Source organism: Eptesicus fuscus, chromosome 14 (genome assembly GCF_027574615.1).
Source record: "Eptesicus fuscus isolate TK198812 chromosome 14, DD_ASM_mEF_20220401, whole genome shotgun sequence".
NCBI classification, from domain to species: domain Eukaryota; kingdom Metazoa; phylum Chordata; class Mammalia; order Chiroptera; family Vespertilionidae; genus Eptesicus; species Eptesicus fuscus.
The window spans coordinates 8142664-8162882 of record NC_072486.1 but is presented as its reverse complement, the minus strand read 5'-3'; the positions used below and the strand labels follow the sequence as shown (position 1 = coordinate 8162882).

Here is a 20219-nt window from a genome sequence, read left to right as displayed (position 1 = left end):
AGAGAAAAAGGCCTGAGGATCAAGTCTTTGAAGTTCTGGGTTCTCTTTGATGAGAGTGGTTTGGAGGGGTGAGCGTCAAAGAGGAAACCTCAGGCCCAGGACGTGGGTGGCTGTTTCTTGCCTTGTCCTTGAAAAGGCCCAATCATCCCCTTTCCTTCCTCTCCCACTCCGGGGGAGGCCCTCTCACCAATGACAATGTCCAATTTCCACTTCCTGTGGTCCAGGGAGGAGAACTGAGTCATCGGCATCATTAGATTGCAGAAACACAAAGCAAATGGGATTGCCGGTAGGATGCTCAGTGTGTCAGGAAGGTGTGGGTGCAGTGCTAGGCTGCCTCCTGGCTGAGACCCCGCCCCTCGTCCTCCAGACCAGGGGAGCTTGGCCTTCCCGCGTGGAGGGCCAGCAGTGAACAGCCCTGGCAAGCTGGTGGCTGGGTGTTCTGACTCATGCCCATGTCTGTGTTTTGCAGGAGAGTTTGGTTTTGAAGACATTAACTCCTTGGACTTCGCAGGTACGTTGGGATCAACCACCTGCTGGCTAGAGGTGGGGCATCTGCTGACGTGTGAGCAGGGGGACCCCTCTAGCAGGCCTGGCTCTGCCTCTCTGTGGCTGTGTGGCCTCTGGCAGTTCCTTTTCCTTCTCTGATAAGCTGTGGATCTTCTCCGTGGACATTTGTCCTCAAGTGCCAGACAGAACACTGAGCATACGATTTTAGGGGAACACAGATCTCTTGAAGCCCCATCGTGGACTCCAAATAAAAACCTTCTGGTTTAAGTGGCCCTGACAGCTTGGAACTCCCCTGTGTAGAGTGGTGGTTCTCACACTTTCATGGTGGCCATGACCCCCAGTGGGCTTGTGAAAACCCAGATTCCTGGGCCCCCACCCAGAGCCACTAATCCTGTGGGGTGGGGTCTGAGAAGGTTCATGTCCAGGCAGTCTCCCAGGTGATGCTGTTGGGCTGGTCTGGGGAGGCGGCCACTTGGAGAAGCTGGGCCCTGAGGTCCTGTGCTCCGTGGAATCGCTGGGGGGGAGAGCCGGGTGCAGTCATGGGGAGTCACTGCGGTGCTGACCGTCTGGAGGGCAGTACAACAGAGTGGCCAGTTCATGGCAGAGTTCGGAACGGAGAGGCTTATGCTGTTCTGGGCCCACGCTGTGTTATTCAAAGGAAACGTAAAGAAGGAGAATAAGAGGAAGGAAAGAGCCTATACCTCTAGGACACTTTTTAAAAAATTGTTTTTTTGAAGCAACTTCCCTTTCTTCTTCCCACCACCCTGATGTGGGCAAAGCGGAGAGGCGACGAGGCCCAGGCAGGGGAGGAATGTGGCCAAGGCCATGGTCCCAGGGACACGTGGACTCTCTGAAGAGGTGGTCACGGGGGCTTGGGAGGAGCCCGCCAGTAGCAGCGGAGCTGGGTGTGCTGGAGCAGGAGCAGTTGTCTTGGAGTTGTGAGCGGAAGCGATTCTCTCCCTGGGCCTGGACGCCCTCCTGCCCTGGGTCACAGGGCTCAGAATCCCAGGCACCGTGGAGGCCAGTTCCCTCTCCCCTTGTTAAGAGAGCAGCTTGCACCTTCCCCGATCCCCACGCCCTTTGTAAAGGCCCAGCTTGCGGTCATCAACAGTCACTATCTCCCCCCCGCACACACACACACACACACACACACACACACACACACACACACACACACTTAGACAGTGGAGGATTTCAGGAACCTAGTGCCATGCTTCCCAGGAATCCCTACGTGTGGAGTAACTTTCGAATAAGGATTCAAGGCCTCTTAGATCATCTCTGTGCCTGCGTTCTTCCACCGCAGGCATGAGGGTGGTGAGCCGGAACTGCACGAAGGACGGCTGGTCGGAGCCCTTCCCTCACTATTTAGAAGCTTGTGGGTTTGATGAATATAATGAATCTGAGTCTGGGGACCAGGTGAGTGTCTGCCCCCCCCCCCCCCCCCCCACCCCCGCCCAGAGTCAGTGAGTGGGAGTGGGGTTGTGGAGGCGGTGGAAGGGTGTCCCCAGCAGAGGCTGTGACTCCTGGTGGGATGATAGGCATCTCCGGTCCCCAGGCAGCACGCATGAGCACCCACCGTGTCCGGGTGCACGGAGGGTAGGACTCTCATTCACTCATTCTGGACGGAGAAGCAGCCGGTTTGCTGCCTGAGCTCCTGCGGCGCTCACCACGGGCCCCCACCTCCCCGGCTACTCCTCTGGGACACCCAGCCTTCCTGTGGCCCAGCAGCAGGAGGGCCATTGCTGGGCCCGGCAGGGGGCCTCCTGGACCCTTTTCCAGGCTAAGGGGTGACTGGATTGCTCAGAGCTCCTGCGCTCAAGCATTTATGGAGCATCTGACGAGAGCAGACACACTACAGAGGGGAGGAAGCCACTCAGTGGGGGATGGGGGCTTGGGGAGGTCTCAGAGGTAGAGGCACTGAGCGGGGAGGAGGTGAGATCAGCCAGAGGAGGGAGGAAGGAGGGGCTGGGCGGCGGGCCCAGAGGTGGGAGACTGGGCTGGGGGCCGGCAGACCCCACATGGAACCCCACCCATCCTGTGCCCTGCCCCAGAATTACTACTACATGTCGGTGAAGGCCCTGTACACAGTTGGCTACAGCACGTCCCTCGTCTCCCTCACCACTGCCATGGTCATCTTGTGTCGCTTCCGGTAAGCTCTCCAGCAGTGATCCAGTGAGCGTGCCCACCCCAGTTCAGAGCCCTCGCCACGCCCCCTGGACGTCAGCTCTGGAGCTGGTGGGCAGGGGCCTCCCCCACTCCAGGATGAGGGATGGGAAACATGACCCCAGAGAGGGCAACTGGCCTGTCCAGGGAGGAGACCTACTTGCCTCGCTTGTGCCTTCCTGGTCTACATAGAGGGGTCATGGGCTGGGTGCTGGGGGCCTGCAACTTAGAGAGCAGGAAGGAGGGGTGGTCAGGGTGGGGGCCCATAGCATCCCCGAGTGCGCCGCCGTGCTGTGGGTTCCCGCCTCAAGGCCTCTCCCTCGCTGGGCAGGAAGCTGCACTGCACCCGCAACTTCATCCACATGAACCTGTTCGCGTCCTTCATGCTGAGGGCCATCTCGGTCTTCATCAAGGACTGGATCCTGTACGAGGAGCAGGACAACAACCACTGCTTCATCTCCACCGTGAGTGCCCGGCCAGGGACATCCCCGGACGGCCGAGGTCCGGGGCTTTCCTGCAGGTTAACACACAGTCCAGAGATATCCAGGAGCGATCACCAGGCCACTGGTAGCCAGGGACGCCCCTGCCTGAGGCCATTGCCTGGCCCTCGGCACCGGCGTGCACTCGGCAGAGCAGTCAGAGGTCAGGTGGAAAGGCCGGGTCCCACTTGGCTAGGATGCGCACAGGCTCACAGAGGGCTTGCCTCGGCTGGTTACCGACCGCCCAGGACGGAGCCCAAGGGCTGTGGGCCGGCATCTTCCTAGACCACCTCCCCCGACCTCAGACCGCAGGTCAGCAGAGAAGATGGGTTTGGATGGGGTAGGATGGCAAAATCTACCTAGAGCCCAGGGCCTCGGCCTGGGAGGCACACTTAGAGCAGGCCTCTGTGAGATTTCTGGGGGGCCCAGGGGTACCTCCTCTAGCCCTGTGATGTCTAAAGCCCTCATTTGAACAAGGGGCCTCCCGCAGGGACCTGCCTACTCACCTAGCCTGTGGGGCCTGGGAAGGGGCAGGAAGATGCGGAGAATGAGCCTGGGGGTGGGGCTCAGTGCTCACCGCCACCCCATCCTTTGCTGACATGGGCAGTGTTGACTCCGTGGGTAGCTTTGACTCCGAATCATGGGCTGCTGCAACTTTAAACTCTTCGAAGCCAGGAGTGTTGAGTGTTTCCGACCCATGGGGTGTGAGCCTGAGCAGGCCAGAACTAAAGGGCCCTCGGGATTCTCCCTGCTCCCGGGGCTGGATCTCAGGGCTCGGCGGGGCAGGGGATGGGGGCTCACGTCACCCTCCCTCTCCGGCCCCCCGCTCTCGGCAGGTGGAGTGCAAGGCCATAATGGTTTTCTTTCACTACTGCGTCGTGTCCAACTACTTCTGGCTGTTCATCGAGGGCCTGTACCTCTTCACCCTGCTGGTGGAGACCTTCTTCCCCGAGAGGAGATACTTCTACTGGTACACCATGGTTGGCTGGGGTAGGTCTGCTGTGGCCTCGGGGCCAGGCATGTCCTCGGGGCCCCGTGGGGGAGTGTCAGACCAGAGGAGGAACTTCCCTGTCTCCTCCTCCCCCCTTGCCCCGATGCCACACACCTGCGGCTTGCACCCTTTCTTGCTCTTCCTGCCCCCAGAAAGCCCACCTTCTGAGAGGACATCCTCTGTAAGGCGAGCTAGCCCGTGGTCTGGGGGAGACCTGGGCCTCTGGGTACAAGGGACAGTGAGGGTCCACAAAGCTCCAGGTCTGAGAGGGAGCCGTGCCTGTGGGTCAGAACCCCATGTCTGAGTGGGGATGATAGCCACAGGGAGCCCCAAGTTTGAGGGGGGGAACTGGGCCCGTTGGCGTTCCTGTTGTTACGGGGCTCCTCGTGTTGCTCTCACAGGGTCCCCAACCATCTGTGTGTCGGTGTGGGCTGCGCTGAGGCTCTACTTTGACAACACAGGGTGAGTGCGTGCCCGAGAGCTGGGCTGGCTTTCTGTGTGGGTTCTCCATGGGGCCCTGACCCCGCTTTACCGGCCCCAGACAAGCGATACCAGGCTGGGGCACCCACTGCGCCCTGCACTGCCCACAGGTGGGTCCACTCAGCTACACCTCAGCCAGAAGGCAGTGGGAAGGAGCATGGCTCAGAGCCCCGCTCTGCTCCTGGGCCAGAGCTGAGCATCTGTTTCCTTTCAGGGAGGGGAGGAAGAGAGAAGGGGAAGCTCCCCCCTCTCCCCCAAGAGTCCTAGGTGTGAAGGGGGAAGGTGGCCTTTGCCCAGAAGCCCTGTGGTGACCCTGACTCTTGGGCTGCAATCCCTGCTGAGGGAAGGCCCCCGGCACCCGAGACCTCTCCTTCCAGCCGCCCCTCCTCGGGGAGCTGCAGGGGAAGCACCAGCCAGGGCCAGAGACATGGTCCTGCAGGGGCCCTGTCCCTGAGCATAACCTCTCCTCTCTCTCTCTCTGTCTTTCAGCTGCTGGGATATGAATGACAGCACTCCTCTGTGGTGGGTGATCAAAGGCCCCGTGGTTGGTTCCATAATGGTGAGTGCCCTTGGGACAAGGAGCAGGGAAGAGGTGGCGGCGGCTTGGGCATAAAGGCACGAGACGGGAGAGGAAACCTAAACCAACCTCCTCCCTTCTCATGGCTGCATTGTATTCTGCAGCATGGATGTACATGTGCTCTAGCTATCCTGAGAGTACTGGCCATTTGTATGCTCCCATTTCCCCTCATCACAAAAGACACGACTAGAGAGAGTTCTGTGCATAATTGTGGACAGTCTTTGGGGGGTGGGGGTAATGGTTGCTCGATGCTTTAATGTGCATTTTTCCATGTTGCTAGTGCCTCAGGGCATTTCCCCAGATATTTGTTGACAATTTGTTTTTATTCTGGTTATTACCTTTTTATTTATCTTTTTTCATGCTTATTTTTCTAGCCCGTTGTTGTCTGTCTTATTGTTTGAAGGATAATAACCCTACATTCGGTACACATGTTGTAAGTGTATTTCCAAGACGCCATAACTCTTATGCGGTCAAACCCTCAGGCTTCCTGTTTCCACATTCCGAGCCTTTTTTCTTGCTTAAGGAGGACTTTCCAGACCTATGACAGAAAGATATGCTTCTTAATTGTTTTGTCACATTTTTGTCGATTGGGTTATTACATGCTTTAGTCCGGCTGAAATTTTATTTCCTTGATCTGAAATGATACCTAAATTTATCTAATTTTATTTTTTTTCCCTAGTGGATAGATGTTCCAGTCTCTCAATTATTTCTATTGAATAGATTATCCTTTCTCCATTATGTTGAAATGTCACTGTATCTTAAGCACTCACTGTATTTTATTTGGTTCCAGATTTTCAGTTTGATGTTACTAATCTACTAGCTTCTTCCATGGTCAGTACCCCACTGGGCTAGTTACTATAACACTGTAGCATGTTTTCATATCTGGTATGCTAATTTTCCCTTCTTTATTCTTTTTTTTTCCTTCAAAATCTTCTTGTATATTTTCTTTTTCAAGTGATTTCAAATCCTTTGGCCAGTTGCAAGAAAATAGTCTAATTGCAATTTTTATAGGAATTAAACTGAATTTATAAACTAATTTGGAAAATGTAGTCCCACCCTTCCCCCAGCTATCCACCGTTTTGCTTTCTAAGTTTTTAGCTCCCTACAGTCAACTGTGGTATGGAAACCAATTTTTTTGAAAATATATTTTTATTGATTTCAGAGAGGAAGGGAGAGACAGAGAGAGAGAGAGAAACATCAATGATGAGAGAGAATCAGTGATCAGCTGCCTCCTGCCTGCCTTATACTGGGGATCGAGCCCACAACTGGGCATGTGCCCTGACTGGGAATCAAACCGTGACCTTCTGGCTCATAGAGGTCGATGCTCAACCACGGAGCCATGCTAGCCAGGCTGGAAAAAATTTTAAAAGAAAAATTCCAGAAATACACAATTCATAAATTTTAAATTGGACACTATTATGAGTAGCGTGAAGAAATCTTGCGCTGTGTCACACTGTCCTACCCCAGGATGGACCATCTCTCTGTCCAGTGTATCCTCACTGTATAGGCTACACACCTGTTAGTCAAAGCAGCCATCTTGGTCAGTGATCAGATTGATTATCATATTTTGAGGGAGAAAAAGACCACATTGACATTTATTATAGTATATTGTTGTTATGCCTAATTTACAAATTAAACTTTATCACAGATATGTTTTTATAGAAAAAAAACAACATAGTATACGTAGGGTTTGGTATTCTCCACGGTTTTAAGCATCTGCTCGGGGTGAGGAAGGAGGGATAACTGTGACTGATATTCTTAAAATATCGAGTCTTCCTCTCCAAGAACATACATGAATCTCCATTTATTCATTCTTTCTCATAGAGTCATTTTGTACAGTTTTTTCAGTTGTCTTTGTAATTTACCTCCAGGATAAATCCAGCCAGTCTGGATTTATTCTTTCATTACATTTTTTTTAGTAGATTACTATTGATATAGAGGGAAGCTTTTAGTGTTGTTTTTTTTTAATTACTTTTTCCCCCTTTGAATGGACTTATGCAGTTAGCATTGTTTACTGAGCTAAATGCCAGGTGCTGATGAGAGCGGTAGAGTGCCTGAGGAACAGCACCCTGCCCTCACACGGCATGCTTTATAATCCCAACAGCTCTGTGAAAACGCACAAACAAGACCTCACATGGAAATGTATTTTTATTGACCCGGTCTACCTTTTTCCCCCTATTTTTTTTTTAAAAAATAATGAAGTTTGGTCTTGCTTAATTTTCTTGTCTACGTTACATTTGTGGTACTCTTTCCCTAGCCTTCGATTTGCATGCTTAATTATTTTATCTTCAGCATTTATCATGTTTTAGCAAGTAAGTGTTGGGCTATCGTTTTCCTCGGAGCGCTGCTTTGGCTGCATCGGATGTTGCCGTGCTCTCCTCCTGCGGTGCCTCATTTCTATTAATTTGCTTGCCTCCCTCCTTCCTCACCATACACACTGCTCCCCACTTTGACTAGAGAGCTTCTGCCCTGGTCTGTACCTGCAGGTAAACGCTGCTGTTCCCATTCCCAGGCCTTGAATGGATAATGGGTGTGGTTGTCCATCCCGGCCCCCCATATTCAGTGACTGTGAACTTGGCGTTCCCAGAGGCCAGCTCTCACCTCTGCAGCAGCCCCTTCTCTTTCTGTCTGGCGTTGGAATTATTCCATCACGCCGACCCTGTCTGCTCTCTCTCTCTCTCTCTCTCTCTCTCTCTCTCTGCTGGAAATGGCTCACTTTCCTGGCTCACTAATGATACCTTACCCGTTTCTCGGTACTCCTGTGGAATTCTTCTGTGTCTGTCTCTTCTGTCATCTCAACCATATGAACGCCATCCTGAATTCTGAGTCTAGCTGGGATCTCGGCTGGATGGGGGTGGGGGGCCCTGTTCGGGGGGTAGTAGCGTATGCAGAGGCAGGGGTGTGGACAGGCTCCGCCCAGCATCGTTTCCATCGGCTTTCCCCTTGCTCCTCAGGTGAACTTCGGGCTCTTCGTGGGCATCATCTTCATCCTCGTGCAGAAACTCCAGTCTCCGGACATGGGAGGCAATGAGTCCAGCATCTACTTGTAAGTACCACTGTGTGAATGCCATCGTCCCCTCCGCCAGCCGAGGGGGCCCTGACGCAGGCACCGGAGGACAGGCCTGGGTTTGGGGGACAGGGTAGCCTAGCGTGGGCTCTTGCAAGATTTCTTTCTGATTAAAGTGCCTTTGAAATCTAGTTGCCCATCTGTCTTCAGCCAGGCCAGCAGCTCCTAATCCACCTGGTGATGACATGGAAGGGAAGAGAGATTGGAGGAGACTGGCCGATGACATGTCACCCTAGGAAATCCAGACGGAAATGGCCAGGTTCCCGAGGGTAGCTAGGGTCTTGGTTGCTCAGAAGTTGGATTTCCTTTGGGGATCTTGGTTCTTTGGGATGCTCATGAGCGCCACTGGCTTGCCTGATGGTCCCCGCCCAGCCCTGGTGTGCAAGTTGCCTCAGCCCCACCAGCAGGTCATGTGGACGTTCTCGTTGGTCCGGGTAATGGAAGGAGGGAGTCTTTTTCTTCTCCTCCCCTTGGGGCAGCTCTACGTTGGGGTCTGGTCCTCCCCCTAGAACTCCCTCTTCCCGGAGCAAAGGAACATCTGATAGGTTTTGGATTGATGGGGTTCGCAGGCGACCTCTTACCATTGAGTGTAGGGTTTTCTTCATTCACTTCCACTGCCATGTGGTTTGTTCCCTACACGTGTTCCTGCAGTCGTGTCCCCAGCAGCGTATCCCTGCTTGCTGTGGCCCACCCTGTCACCCCGTCCCAGCCTGTCCCAGCCCTCGACCCACCCTGAGTCAGACTGAGCAGCTCCTCCTGACTCTTCTTGCCTGGCGATCAGAAGCATGACCAGCTAGGTGTGTGGGGCGTGGAGACGCTTCTGATGCTGGGGAGGAAGGTCAGTCCCCTGGGGGTGGCTGGAGGGGCGAGATGGGCACAGAGAATCTGGGGGCAGTCTCTGGGGTCTGTCCGTGGGTGGGGTATGAGCCACAGGTGTTGCTTCCTTGGCTTTTTAAGAGGAGAGCAGGTTAGAAGGAGCTGAGGTATTCTCATTGCATCCGTGGGGGGCTTTGTCCTGCCTTCATCAGAGACCCCAGAACGTTAATAGCTGCCCAGTGGACAAGTGGGGCAGCAGAGGGCTCCCCCACCCAACCATTCTTCTGAAGAGAGAGAGGGGTGGGGGGAGCGGGGAGAGAGGCAGAGACTGCTCAGAGAGCCATCCTAGGTCCTTCCCCCAGACTCCGCGGGGCTTCCCTTGTCTGTCGGTGCAGCCCAGGCACCACCCCCTGTGGAGCCCTTCCCCTGGGGTGGGGACCAGCGCAGGGCCTGGCGGGTGAGCTTTGTTCCGTCCGCATGGAGGGTGATTCCATTACATTGGGAAGGAACCCCCTCCTGTTTTCTTATTCCTTTACTGTTTTTTCATACTTTTGCAAGTTCCTACCAACCTCTGCTTATACGTGTACGTCATGTAGTAAAACATTATCCCCCCATCACGTCATTCAGTCTCCCAGTCCTGTCCTCTGCAACGCACTGAGTGCCCTAGAGAGGCCATTCCTGCCTGTCCCGCGGCCTGGCCAGCGCGGCCCTGCTGCTCTCCTCCCCTCCTCCCTGTCCGGCGTCAAGATCTGTGTCCTTGTGTCTGGTCCCCGTTTCCTGCTCGAGGGCGGATTGGCTCTCCCCGAACTAATCTCAGATCCCTGACGCCAGTGTGTAGCTGAGTCAGCCTCATCGCTCCTTTGAGCTCTAGCAGCCTCGGCCGCCCGGCCCCGGGTCCTGGTAGAGTCTGTCTCTTCTTCTGAGGTCCCGGGACCCCTTCTCTCGGCTTCTCCCCGCTCCCCCTCACTCTGCCTGTGCGGAGACACACAGGCCCAGCCACAGCCTGAGTAAGGACACACGTCCCTGTCGCTGTGTCTTGGGGAACAGGGGCCCGAGGAGAGGGAGAGAGACGGGAATGGGCAGTCAGAACACACTCGGCATCTGTCCATTGTTTGTCTTCTATGGGCCTGGCGTGTGGTCTCCAGAACAACTACCATAGTCACACCAAAGACCACCGGCCACAGATCACCACAACCAATACAATAATAACGACAAAGTGGAAATATTGCAGAATTATCAAAATGTGACAGACACGAAGTGAGCAAATGGTACCAATAGACCTGCTCAACTGAAATCAATAAAAATATGTTAAACAAACAAACAAAAACCCTTTAAACTGTAAAAAAAAAAAAAAAAAGCACCATCTGTGAAGTGCAAACAAACGAAGTCTGCCTGCACATGTGAGCACAAACGCTTAAAAAGCCCACTAAGGGCTTGCTTCTCTCGTGAAAAAAATATCCCCTCAAAATCTCAGCAAATCCTTTTTACAGAGAAAGTGCTCGTCTCAAGCCCTAAGGGTTAAACCCTCGGATGGATGTGGTCTGCACACCGGGGGATACGTGGGGGGTGGGGGGTGGGGTAGGACCCACGCAGGACAAGGGTCAGCTTGATCCTGTTCAATTCAGTGAGGGTTTGAGTCCAGGAGGCCCGCTGTGGAAGTGAGGGGGAGTTAAAGGGACGGTGCTCCTGAGAACTCAGGGCGCTGAGAGTCACCTGCACTTCAGCCCACGCACCTTTAATGCTCAGGAGCACCCCGGGGCCCTGGCGAGCTGGGCGTATAAATGTCTGCGTGCACATGTCACCCCCGTGCCGCGGCCGCGGGAGCTGGTTATCGGTGAAGGGCAGTGAGTCCGGTGGGAAAGTGAAGGCCTAGCTGCGCTGCAGGCAGGCCGGCCCTGCACCCCAGGCTCCACTGTTCCCCCATTCCCGGCCTCAGGGACGTCCCAGGCAGAAGAGGGTGGTAAGCAAGTGTATAAACAAGGCTTCCTGGAGGAAGAGGCCCCGGGTTCCAGCTGGTGTAAAGCTGCCCGCCGGGGGGCATTGAGCTGCAAGGCGTCTGCTGTGGGCAGGGAGACGGTGGGGCTCGGAGAGGGCAGGCCTGTGGGAGAGGGTTTGAGGGCGGTGCCCGTGTCCCCTTGGGCCACCAAGTATGTGTTGGGCTGAGAAGCCCTTCAGACCTACCTACAGCTTTTTGGTTTTTTCCTCTGTTTCCAGAACAAATATAAGCCTGGGAGTCCCCAAGAAAGCCCGAGAGGACCCCCTGCCTGTGCCCTCAGACCAGCATTCACCCCCTTTCCTGTAGGTTGGTGCCAGCGGCTCAGCTGATAAGGGTGTGTCCTCCGTAGACCAAGACGGCGCTCTCGGCCCAGCCTCCCAAGGACCGGGGGGCTGGGCGGGGGCACTGAGCCCCCCACACTCTCTCCCTGGTGCTCCTCGTACAGTGAGCATCCGGGGTCAGGGCTTGGGCGTGGAGTGCGGGCCTGGGTCAGGGCTCGGCTTGTGCTCAGGCTCGCCCTGGTCTTGGGCAGGGGTTAGGGCTCAGCCCGCCGGGGTCAGGGTTAGCCTGCCTTTCCCTGGGGACCAGCGTTTACCTCTGTGAGAAGCAGGGGCTCCGAAGGGGCGGGGAGGCTGCAGGGCAGACAGGATTGTGCTGAGCGGCTCAGGCCTGGCCCTGAAGGAGGGCTTCATTCCCGGTGGGCTTCCCACGGCACGTTGGGCATCGGAAGCTGCCTCTTGGGTCTGGTGTGGGGGAGGGAAACCCCATCTGTGTCCCCCTCGGGGGCCCCACAGAGGGTCTCCACGGCCCCCGGGAAAAGGAAGGAGCAGAGAACAGACACGGTGATGTCCTGGGTGGCTCAGCAGGGCCGTCATGGACCCAGTGTCAGGAGGACAGCATTTACCTCTGCAGACAGGCCTTTCCGGGCTGGGGGAGTACATCCAGGATGCTTCCAGTCGGGGACTCCGGCACCCCCCAAGGCGCCCGGTTCTGATGGGCTCCATCTTCCACTACTCAAGCACCCTCTCCTCTGTCTCAGAGCACCCCATCATCCCAACTCCTGTTAGGGATTGGCAGCAGGGCATGGTTACCCCCACTTTGCAGATAGAGAAACTGAGGCCTGGAGAAGGAAAATGGCCCCCCCGAAGGTCACCCAGCGAGTCAGTGGCCAATCAGAGCCTTGAGCTCAAGTGTCGTACCCCCGAGCTGGGCTTCTGGTAGGGGTACCAGTGTGGGGTGGAAAGCCTTCCTGGGGACTGGGTTGGGTTCTGGGGGTTCCCAGCCTCTTAGCATCAGGGGGACCCTCTAGAGAATGTTCAGTTCAGACCACGACATCCTGAGGGCTGGGCATATCCAATGCCACACTGGTCACTAGGATCAGGGTGACCAGACGGGGCTGCCTGCTGGGGTCTCGTCTAGCATCCCGTCAGGTGTTGCCTAGGCCTACAGCCCGGCAGCCCCGCCCTCTGAAGGCACCGAAGCATCGCGGAGTCTGGCCCGAGACCAAACAGGGGCCCACGACACCCGGTGCTGCATCCCTGGTTATAGATGGGAGAGCCCAGACCTGGACATGGCTTTGACCTTCCTGCGGACGGACGGCCAAGCCTTGGCAGGCCCGGGCCTGGGAGCCGGGCTCTCTGACTTCCTGCGACGGGGTCTCCCCTCTGCGACGGGCTGGCGCTGCTCGCCAAGAAGCCCCACCCAGCACCCTTGTCTGAGTTTCTTATCTTCCCTCGGATCCAAGTCAGAACGGAGTGCGTCCGTCGGCCTGGGTTTCTCTCTTCCTCGTGGTTAAATTCCTTTCCCTCCTTCACTAGTCGCTGTGACCGGCAGGGAATCTGACGTCTCTCACGCCTGTCTCTGGCTTTCCTGCCGCCCTCTCGTGTTTCTTGTCCATGGGTCCTTGTGGACAGTCATTGGGGATTTGAGGGAGGGGTGTGTTTGGGAAAAAGAGCCCTTACCTTTGTCCCTAGATCCTTCTGAGAGCCCTCCCCGGTGCCAGATCCCCCCATTGCCCCCTGCGCCCCACTCCCCATCAGAGGCACACGTCTCCCAGGGGCTGAGTTCCGGCCTCGGGCCCAGGAAGGGGGGACCGTGTGGGAGCGCCAGGAGAGACCTCAGAGGGGAGCAGCTGAGGCTTTGGAGTTCTGCGTGCAGGTGCGTCAGAGGCTCATCTGAGGTTCGGGCTCTCGGGCTCCTGGACCCCGGTTTCTGTGCCACACGTAGGCCACTGACCTTAGGAGAGAGTCGCCACCCTGTCAACCTGGGGGAGGCAGCAAATACACGTGGAGACTAGGATGGCTTCATTCCTGAGAACCTGGCCAGCCTTTAGAATTACACTTACATGTGTATGTGATGAGAAGAACAGCAGCGCACGTGTGTGCACCTGTCCGTGTGTGCATACGAAGCAGACCTTTGACATTCACTGAGGACACAGGCGGAACCGTCTCCCGTGCGGGACTGGCCTTGGGCCACCGGGGGATCTTGTGAAAGTGCCGGTTCGGAGCCGTGGTCTGGGTGGCACCCGGATTCTGCTTCCTAAGGAGCTCTCAGGCGGGGCTCCCCACTGCTGCTGGTTTGGGGACCCCGCTCTGGGTAGCTGAGCATCGTGTCCCACAGCATCGTGTCCCACATCCTCATCTCTAAAATGGGCCGTTCTGCCCACCTCACAGCGCGGTGGGAATTGAGAGATGCTGTTTATTAAGTGAGAACCCGCCCCCCCCCCCCCCACACACACACAATGGGGCACAGACGCTGGGGGACCTCGGCTGGTTCCATCTTTGAAATGTGTGACTCGAAGGTTTGCCTCAGGAGAATGACATGTCCCCCAGGCCAAGGACCCTCAGACTTGCTGTCAGAGAGCTGGACTCACCAATGACGAAGCTGTGAGCCCCGTCCTGCATTTCTGTGGTTGTATCCGGCCCCTCAGATCAGCAGCCACGGGCAGGTTCCCGGAGCTCAGGCCACGTGGTACCTGAGGAGGGTGTGTGGAGCGGGCGAGTCTATTGCAGCCTTAACCCCCCGCGTCGTGTTTGTCCGAGAAGGAGAAGAAGTGTCCGGGTTTGTGCCATCCCAAGCACCCCCCGGGCAGAGAAGGGCTGGAAGAGGTGGGCGTGCCACGTGAGCCTCTGCAGAGGGAGGCTCGGCCTCGCCAGTGGCATGTCCAGCTAGACTGGACCCCGGGCCCACACGTAGGGGCCCCTTCAGATGACTTGTTTCTGCAGGCAGAGCAACAGTGCCCCAAAGATGCCCCTCAGCCTCAGCCGCTGCCCATCAGGCTTCTCTCAGGAGGCTGAGCCCGACCAGTGCCATGTGCTGGAGCCCTCGGCGGCGGCGGATGCCCGTGATCTGTGCTGACCGCGTGGCACCCGCTAGCACATGTGGCTGTCGAGTCCTTGCCGTGTGGCGAGGGTCTGGGAGGAGGTGGCTTTTTGATTTGATTTAATTTAAACTCAGCCACGATGGGTAGTGGCTGTCACGGTGGATAGGTCGGGTCTGGACTAACCGTCTGTTCTGTCCAGGCCACCTCTGTGCCCCCGTATGCCCGCACCGAGGTGCCTGGGGGCTCAGATAGGAAGGCTCGGGTGGAAGAAGAGAGGTGACGAGGGGGAGACGGTGGCCATCGAGTCGGGCTTCGTCATGAGCCCACAGCTGGCCCGGTTCCAGGCTCAGTCCGCCAGGGCTGGGCACCTCGAGATCCATGGTGTTTCCAGTTGCCCAGCTCTCGGGGTGGCCTCGGACAAGGCCGCGCCCTGAGCCTAGCGCTGCCCCGGGAGACAGCTTCTGGCTCAGAGACCCAGCCGAGGCCCCGCCTTCTGAACACGTGTTCTCTTCGAGCCCCACCCCCACGTCGGTGGTCCCAGTGTGAGTGCGCATGTGTGTGTGTGCATGTCCATGCACAGACGTGTACACGTGTGGGTGTGTGTTTCCCTGTCCTGAGCTGACCCTGTCTTGGCCCTCGGCTTCCTCATTCTCCATGTCACTGCCCGGTCCTGTGTCCACACCCTCGGCTCCTCTGCCCTCCCGCCCTCCCCTCCCCGTGGACTCTGTGGCTCTCAGTCCCACCTCGGTTTCTCCATTGCCCGGTGCCCCGGCTGACACCAGTGCTGATCTTGTCACACCAGCAGCTGCGTGCAGAAATGCTACTGCAGGCCAGAGCGGGCTCAGCAGCACTCTTGCAAGATGTCAGAACTGTCCACCATTACTCTGTAAGTGTGCGTGGCTGTGGCCCGTGTCCTGGAGGGGTGGGGGGGCGCATGCCGCCACCGCCTGGAGCCCGCGTCCTGCCGCTGGGCTGGGGAGAGCAGAGCACAGTGCCCCCAGCCCCGAGCCCCCCTGGCTGTTGCATGTTGACCTCTGTGTGTCTTGTGAGTTCTCTGCACTCTTGGGGGCCGTGTGGCACGGGAAGGGAGGCCGTGGGGATGGAGCCGCGGGGGCTTGGCTGTTGCCTTGATGTGTGGTCTTTCCCAAATGTCTTACTTCTCTTGGTCGAGTCGTTGGAACTGCTCACTGATTTCTGCTAGCCTTAGAGCTTGAGTTCATAGGGCTGGTTCCTCCACCCGGGACAGGGACCCTCACCGCAGCAAACCTCACTCACATCCCCGTGCCCGGTCTGTGTTCACTCTCTCTGAGTTCCCACCACAACCTTATGAGGTGGGTACTTGTTGATCCCCATTTTACAGATGTGAAAACTGAGGCATAGAGAAGTGAAGTGACTCACTCCACGTCACTTAATGGGCAGGGTGAGGACTTGAACCCAGGGAGTCCTGTCACCTGGCCCCTCGGGTGTCTCTGGCCCGAGCAGCCGCCTCGTTGGACATCCTTCTAAGTGCGGATGAGCATCTCTGACTGTGGGAAGCTGTTCTTGGTATTTCTCTGCCACGGATGCCCCTTAGGGGCAGGGGACAGACGCCAAGGGCCTGTGTCACTGTCTGTGGGTTAATCAGATCCGATGGTGATTCTGTGACTGTCCTCAGAGGGGCGTCCCGAGGCTCACACCCTGTGTCCCCATGCCAAGGCCTCTGGCCAGCTCTGAAGGGCAGAGGCCCCAGAACTCTGGGCCCTAGGGATCTCCCCACCTGCCTCCACTTCCCCATCTGCCAGAGGGTGCCTGGCACGTGCTGGGTCCCCAGCAGAGTCCCCGCCTGTTCCGGGCAGCCTCAGGGCTGCCAGAGGGAAGGTGTATCCCTGGCTGTGCAGCGGGCACCCCGATACCAGTCGCCACACCGGCCAGGGGCTGGGCCGGGCCGGAGCCCATTCCCGAAAGGTCACTATGTTTCCAAAGGTCATGGACCCCTGGCCATCCACCACCACCACTAAGGCTGGAGAGGGTGGCCTTTTGGTGTCCAGGGCGCTTCCAAACTGCAGGGAAGAGTCCCAGGGAACGGGCCCATTGGTGGGAGGAGAGCTGGAGGGAGGAAGACAGGGCCACAGGCACCTCCCAGGGCACCTTCCCTCCGGAGGCCCCTCCCCTCCCCCCCAATTAAGCTGCTCTTGTAAAGTAGCCCCTTTAGGGAGCGTCACCGAGGGGCCCCCAAGATGAACACATGTCTGCATTTCCAGGCCACTGGCCTCTTCTTTTTAAATTTTCATTCATTTTTTTGTTTTAAGTATCTTTGTTATTGATTTCAGAGAGGAAGGGAGAGGGAGAGAGAAATAGAAACATCAATGATGAGAGAGAATTAGTGATCGGCTGCCTCCTGCATGCCCCCCACTCAGGATCGAGCCCGCAACCCGGGCATGTGCCCTGACTGGCTCCTAGGTGGATGCTCAGCCACGGAGCCACGCCAGCTGGGTGTACATTTTCATCCTTTAGCTAACACTCCCTGCTGTCTTCGGTGCCAGGCTCCCGTGCCAGCAGAGGAGCAGGACCCGAGTGCCCAGGTCACCGTCAGTGTAAGGGCTTTCAGACCGGCTGTGCGGCCATCTGTTCCTCCATGGACAGGCCCTGGGGGTGGGCGCTGTGCCGGCACGTGCTGCCCCGAGGCCAGTGGGGATAGTGAGGTGCCAGCCGCCTTCAGGAGCCGCAGCCTGAGAGGGAGAGAGCAGGCGATGGAGGCGTAGACCCTGCAGCCCCGTGCCTGGGCCCAGAGTGGGCGCCTGCCCAGACCCTGCTGGCACCAGCCCTGGTCTGAGGACGCCGGGTCTTGCAGAATGGGCCGCCTGCAGGGGGAGAGGGGTGGGCGCCCAGCTCTCGAGGGGCTTCGTCCTTCCAGGGATGAGCCTGGTCCAGGGAGGTCTCCCCAGGTTACCTTCCCTTTTCTCCATCTCTCCTTCCCTCCTTCTCTTTCTTCCCTCCCTTCCCTCCTCCCTTCCCACTGGGAAGCCAAGGGCCTCGCTCTTGACTCCAGGGATTTGCTTCTGCGATCCCGAGCCCAGACTCCACAGAACATTCTGCCCCAGAAAAGCGGGGATGGGGAAGAGGAAGGGACACACGGTGTCACTGCCCCAATTCCCATGGCAGCCCCCATGCCCAGCTGCCCCCCGCGGGGACCCAGGGCTGCAGGGAGACACGGAGGCTGAGCCTCCCGCTCGCCCCCTGACTCAGCCAGTATGCTGGGGTGGGCGGAGACGGGGTCCCATGCGTGGAGACCCTCTGGGAGCCCCCTTTTCAGAGCAGGGCCCACAAGGGCACCGCTGTGCACACTCTTGAGGTCTCACGTGGCTTCTGTGCCCCACCCCTCAGAACAGAGCCCCTCCCACCGGGCCAGGAGCCAGGGGCAGGCGGAGGAACCCAGAATTGCTGGCTTCTGGGCAAGAGGTCTCCACCCGCAGGCAGACAGCTTTCTCTCCCTTTGACTCAGTTTCCGGGTGGCAGGTTTCTCCTGCTTGAGTGGGAATCGTTCATGCCCACGGTCAGTAGGTCCTTCCTAGGACCCCGCCCAAGTCTCTCCTTCTGTGGCCCACTCCCCCCACTCCCCACCCACCGCCCTGCCCTCAGCACCTCGCTGTCACTCCATGACTAGCCCAGACCCTTTCAGACACGGGAGCTCCCTTTGCAGCAGGAGAGCGTGGGCTTTGCCGAGGGCCCATCACGCCGTCACTCCAGCCTTCCAAATCCCACCCTTGTATCTGCCTGACTTCGCTTTCCCCCTGGGGGTGTCTGTAAATCACATGCTCACATGTGCACGTTCACCGGGTCTGCAGGATGTGGCCTAGAGGGACAGGAGCCCTGCAGACCGGGGGCTGTCCCCCAGAACCTCCCAGGGAGCTCTGGGGTGCGGGCTCTGTCAGCCACCTCCCCTCCTAGGCCCTGCGTGCTCGGGGAGAAGCCTGAAGGGGGGCTCAGGGACAGGGCTCTGGGGAGAAAAAAGGGCTGGGACTGGGGTTCTCTGTCCTCCACGGCTCTGGCCCAAGCTCTGGTGGCCCCCAGAGCGGATGTCCTCCTCTCTCCCAACAGGCGGCTGGCGCGGTCCACCCTGCTGCTCATCCCGCTGTTCGGGATCCACTACACGATCTTCGCCTTCTCCCCCGAGTACGTCAGCAAGAGGGAGAGGCTGGTGTTTGAGCTGGGCCTGGGCTCCTTCCAGGTACGTGCAGGGGGCAGAGCTCACAGGGATCCAGGGCCCTGGCCCTAACCTGCTGGTGGTTCTAGAAGCTTCTTTAACCTGAACTGGGCCTCCAGGATTCCGTCTCTGCTGTAAGAGCACTAGACCAGCTGGGGCTGGGAAAGCCCTTGCCTGCTGCCTGCACTCTGGCTTCTGTGAGAAGACACTGGTGTCTTCCTGTCACTGTGGCCGGGTGGCGTGAGCCAGGCCTCTCTCGGGAGATCTAAGACGGTGGCTCCCCATCCCTCATCAGCGCTCCGGGTGCCGACAGGGTGGCCTCAAGAGACCTCTGTGTCCACGTCCTGACTCCGGTCTGTGGACTGTGCACCCCGTGAGCGCTGGGGCTCTGTGTTGCCCAAGTCAGGGCCCTAGGACAGGACCCGGCCACAGAGCGCCGAGCGAGCGGGACTGGTGGGAGAGCACGCGGGCATATAAATAAGTGACCCACGGGAGGAGCGTGGTGGACTGGGGACTCCATCTGCGAAGGAGTCAGAAGGTGGGTGTAAACAAGTGAGCGACGGAGAGGTGGTGTGACAGTGCAGGTGGGAGCAACTGAACAGGTGGGAGCACGCGTGGGCCGGGCAGGCAGGACTGGCTCCCCGGAGTGCCCCCAGGTTACAGCAGAGAATCTGTCCTGAACCCACGTGTTTAAACATGTGTTTGACTTTGAGGGTCTGAAAGGTCCTCTGTGTATCTGCCTTGAGTCTCTCCCTCCCCCCATTTTAATTCTTACGCTGATGACACTGCTGGTTAGAAAGACCAAGCCTTAGCTTGGGAGTCAGGCCGGGTCCTGTCCAGGCAGAGCATTCCATAAAGAACGTAGCAGGGCGCTGGGCCCTGCTGTGTGCACGCACGCGCTCACGGGTGTCTGGGTGCGTGTGCAGAGCGTGTGGCCTAGGGAGGGCTGCGTATAACACAGGGCCGGGCTGTCCTGCCGGGTCTGCCCTCGGGGGGCCTGCGGGCTGGCTGGGGAGCCCAGAGAACATTCTGGGGCATTCAGGGGAGGCCTCGTGGAGGAAGAGGGATAGAGCTGGCCTTGGGGAAAGGGAAGGACTTGACCAAGGAGGTGTGAGCTCGGAAGCCAGGTGTGTCCGTGGGAGGGGCTCCCTCCTCAGCCAGGTGGCTCCGTGGCTGTGGCCGTCTCGGTGGAGCAGAACTGACCTCACCCCAGGTTCCCGGGCGGCAGGTGCCCTATCCGAGTGATCGTGTTATCCTGCTCCCTGGTCACTCCTGCCACCTCCCACGCGCCCTGCGCGGAGGTCCCGGCGGGCGTGCTCAGGTTCCTTGCTCTCTCTCCCCAGGGCTTCGTGGTGGCTGTTCTCTACTGCTTTCTGAATGGGGAGGTAAGACCCCGCCCTCTGGCTTCTCCGCAGTGCAGGGGGGCTCTCTGGGAGCAGATAGGGTGCCGCCTGTACAGCCGAGGCCCAGCCTCTGGAGCAGATCCCCTCGCCCCCCATACAGGCATCAGCTGCAGGGCAAACCCGCCTGGGAGGGCTCTCATAGGCTGTGCCTTAGGAAAGAAGAACTGACAGCGAGGAAGGGCAAGGCGTAGGGTGGTGCCTGTCGCCCAGGAGGCTGAGATGGGCAGGCGTGCTG

General features: G+C 58.0%; 1 protein-coding gene across 3 annotated transcripts in view; it reads left to right on the top strand.

The window, feature by feature from the left end:
• Nucleotides 1-20219, top strand: part of ADCYAP1R1 (ADCYAP receptor type I) — a 32808-nt gene that overhangs the window by 11116 nt on the left and 1473 nt on the right. The window contains exons 5-15 of one of the 3 annotated variants that reach the window (XM_008147506.3): nucleotides 470-511; nucleotides 1811-1923; nucleotides 2559-2656; nucleotides 3002-3134; nucleotides 3986-4139; nucleotides 4542-4602; nucleotides 5110-5179; nucleotides 8152-8243; nucleotides 15201-15284; nucleotides 18476-18605; nucleotides 19925-19966. In XM_008147506.3, coding sequence (XP_008145728.2) covers nucleotides 470-511; nucleotides 1811-1923; nucleotides 2559-2656; nucleotides 3002-3134; nucleotides 3986-4139; nucleotides 4542-4602; nucleotides 5110-5179; nucleotides 8152-8243; nucleotides 15201-15284; nucleotides 18476-18605; nucleotides 19925-19966 — 1019 coding nt within the window. The remainder of the gene's footprint in view (nucleotides 1-469; nucleotides 512-1810; nucleotides 1924-2558; nucleotides 2657-3001; nucleotides 3135-3985; nucleotides 4140-4541; nucleotides 4603-5109; nucleotides 5180-8151; nucleotides 8244-15200; nucleotides 15285-18475; nucleotides 18606-19924; nucleotides 19967-20219) is intronic. The other 2 variants (XM_008147531.3, XM_054726263.1) reach the window with 2 other exon arrangements.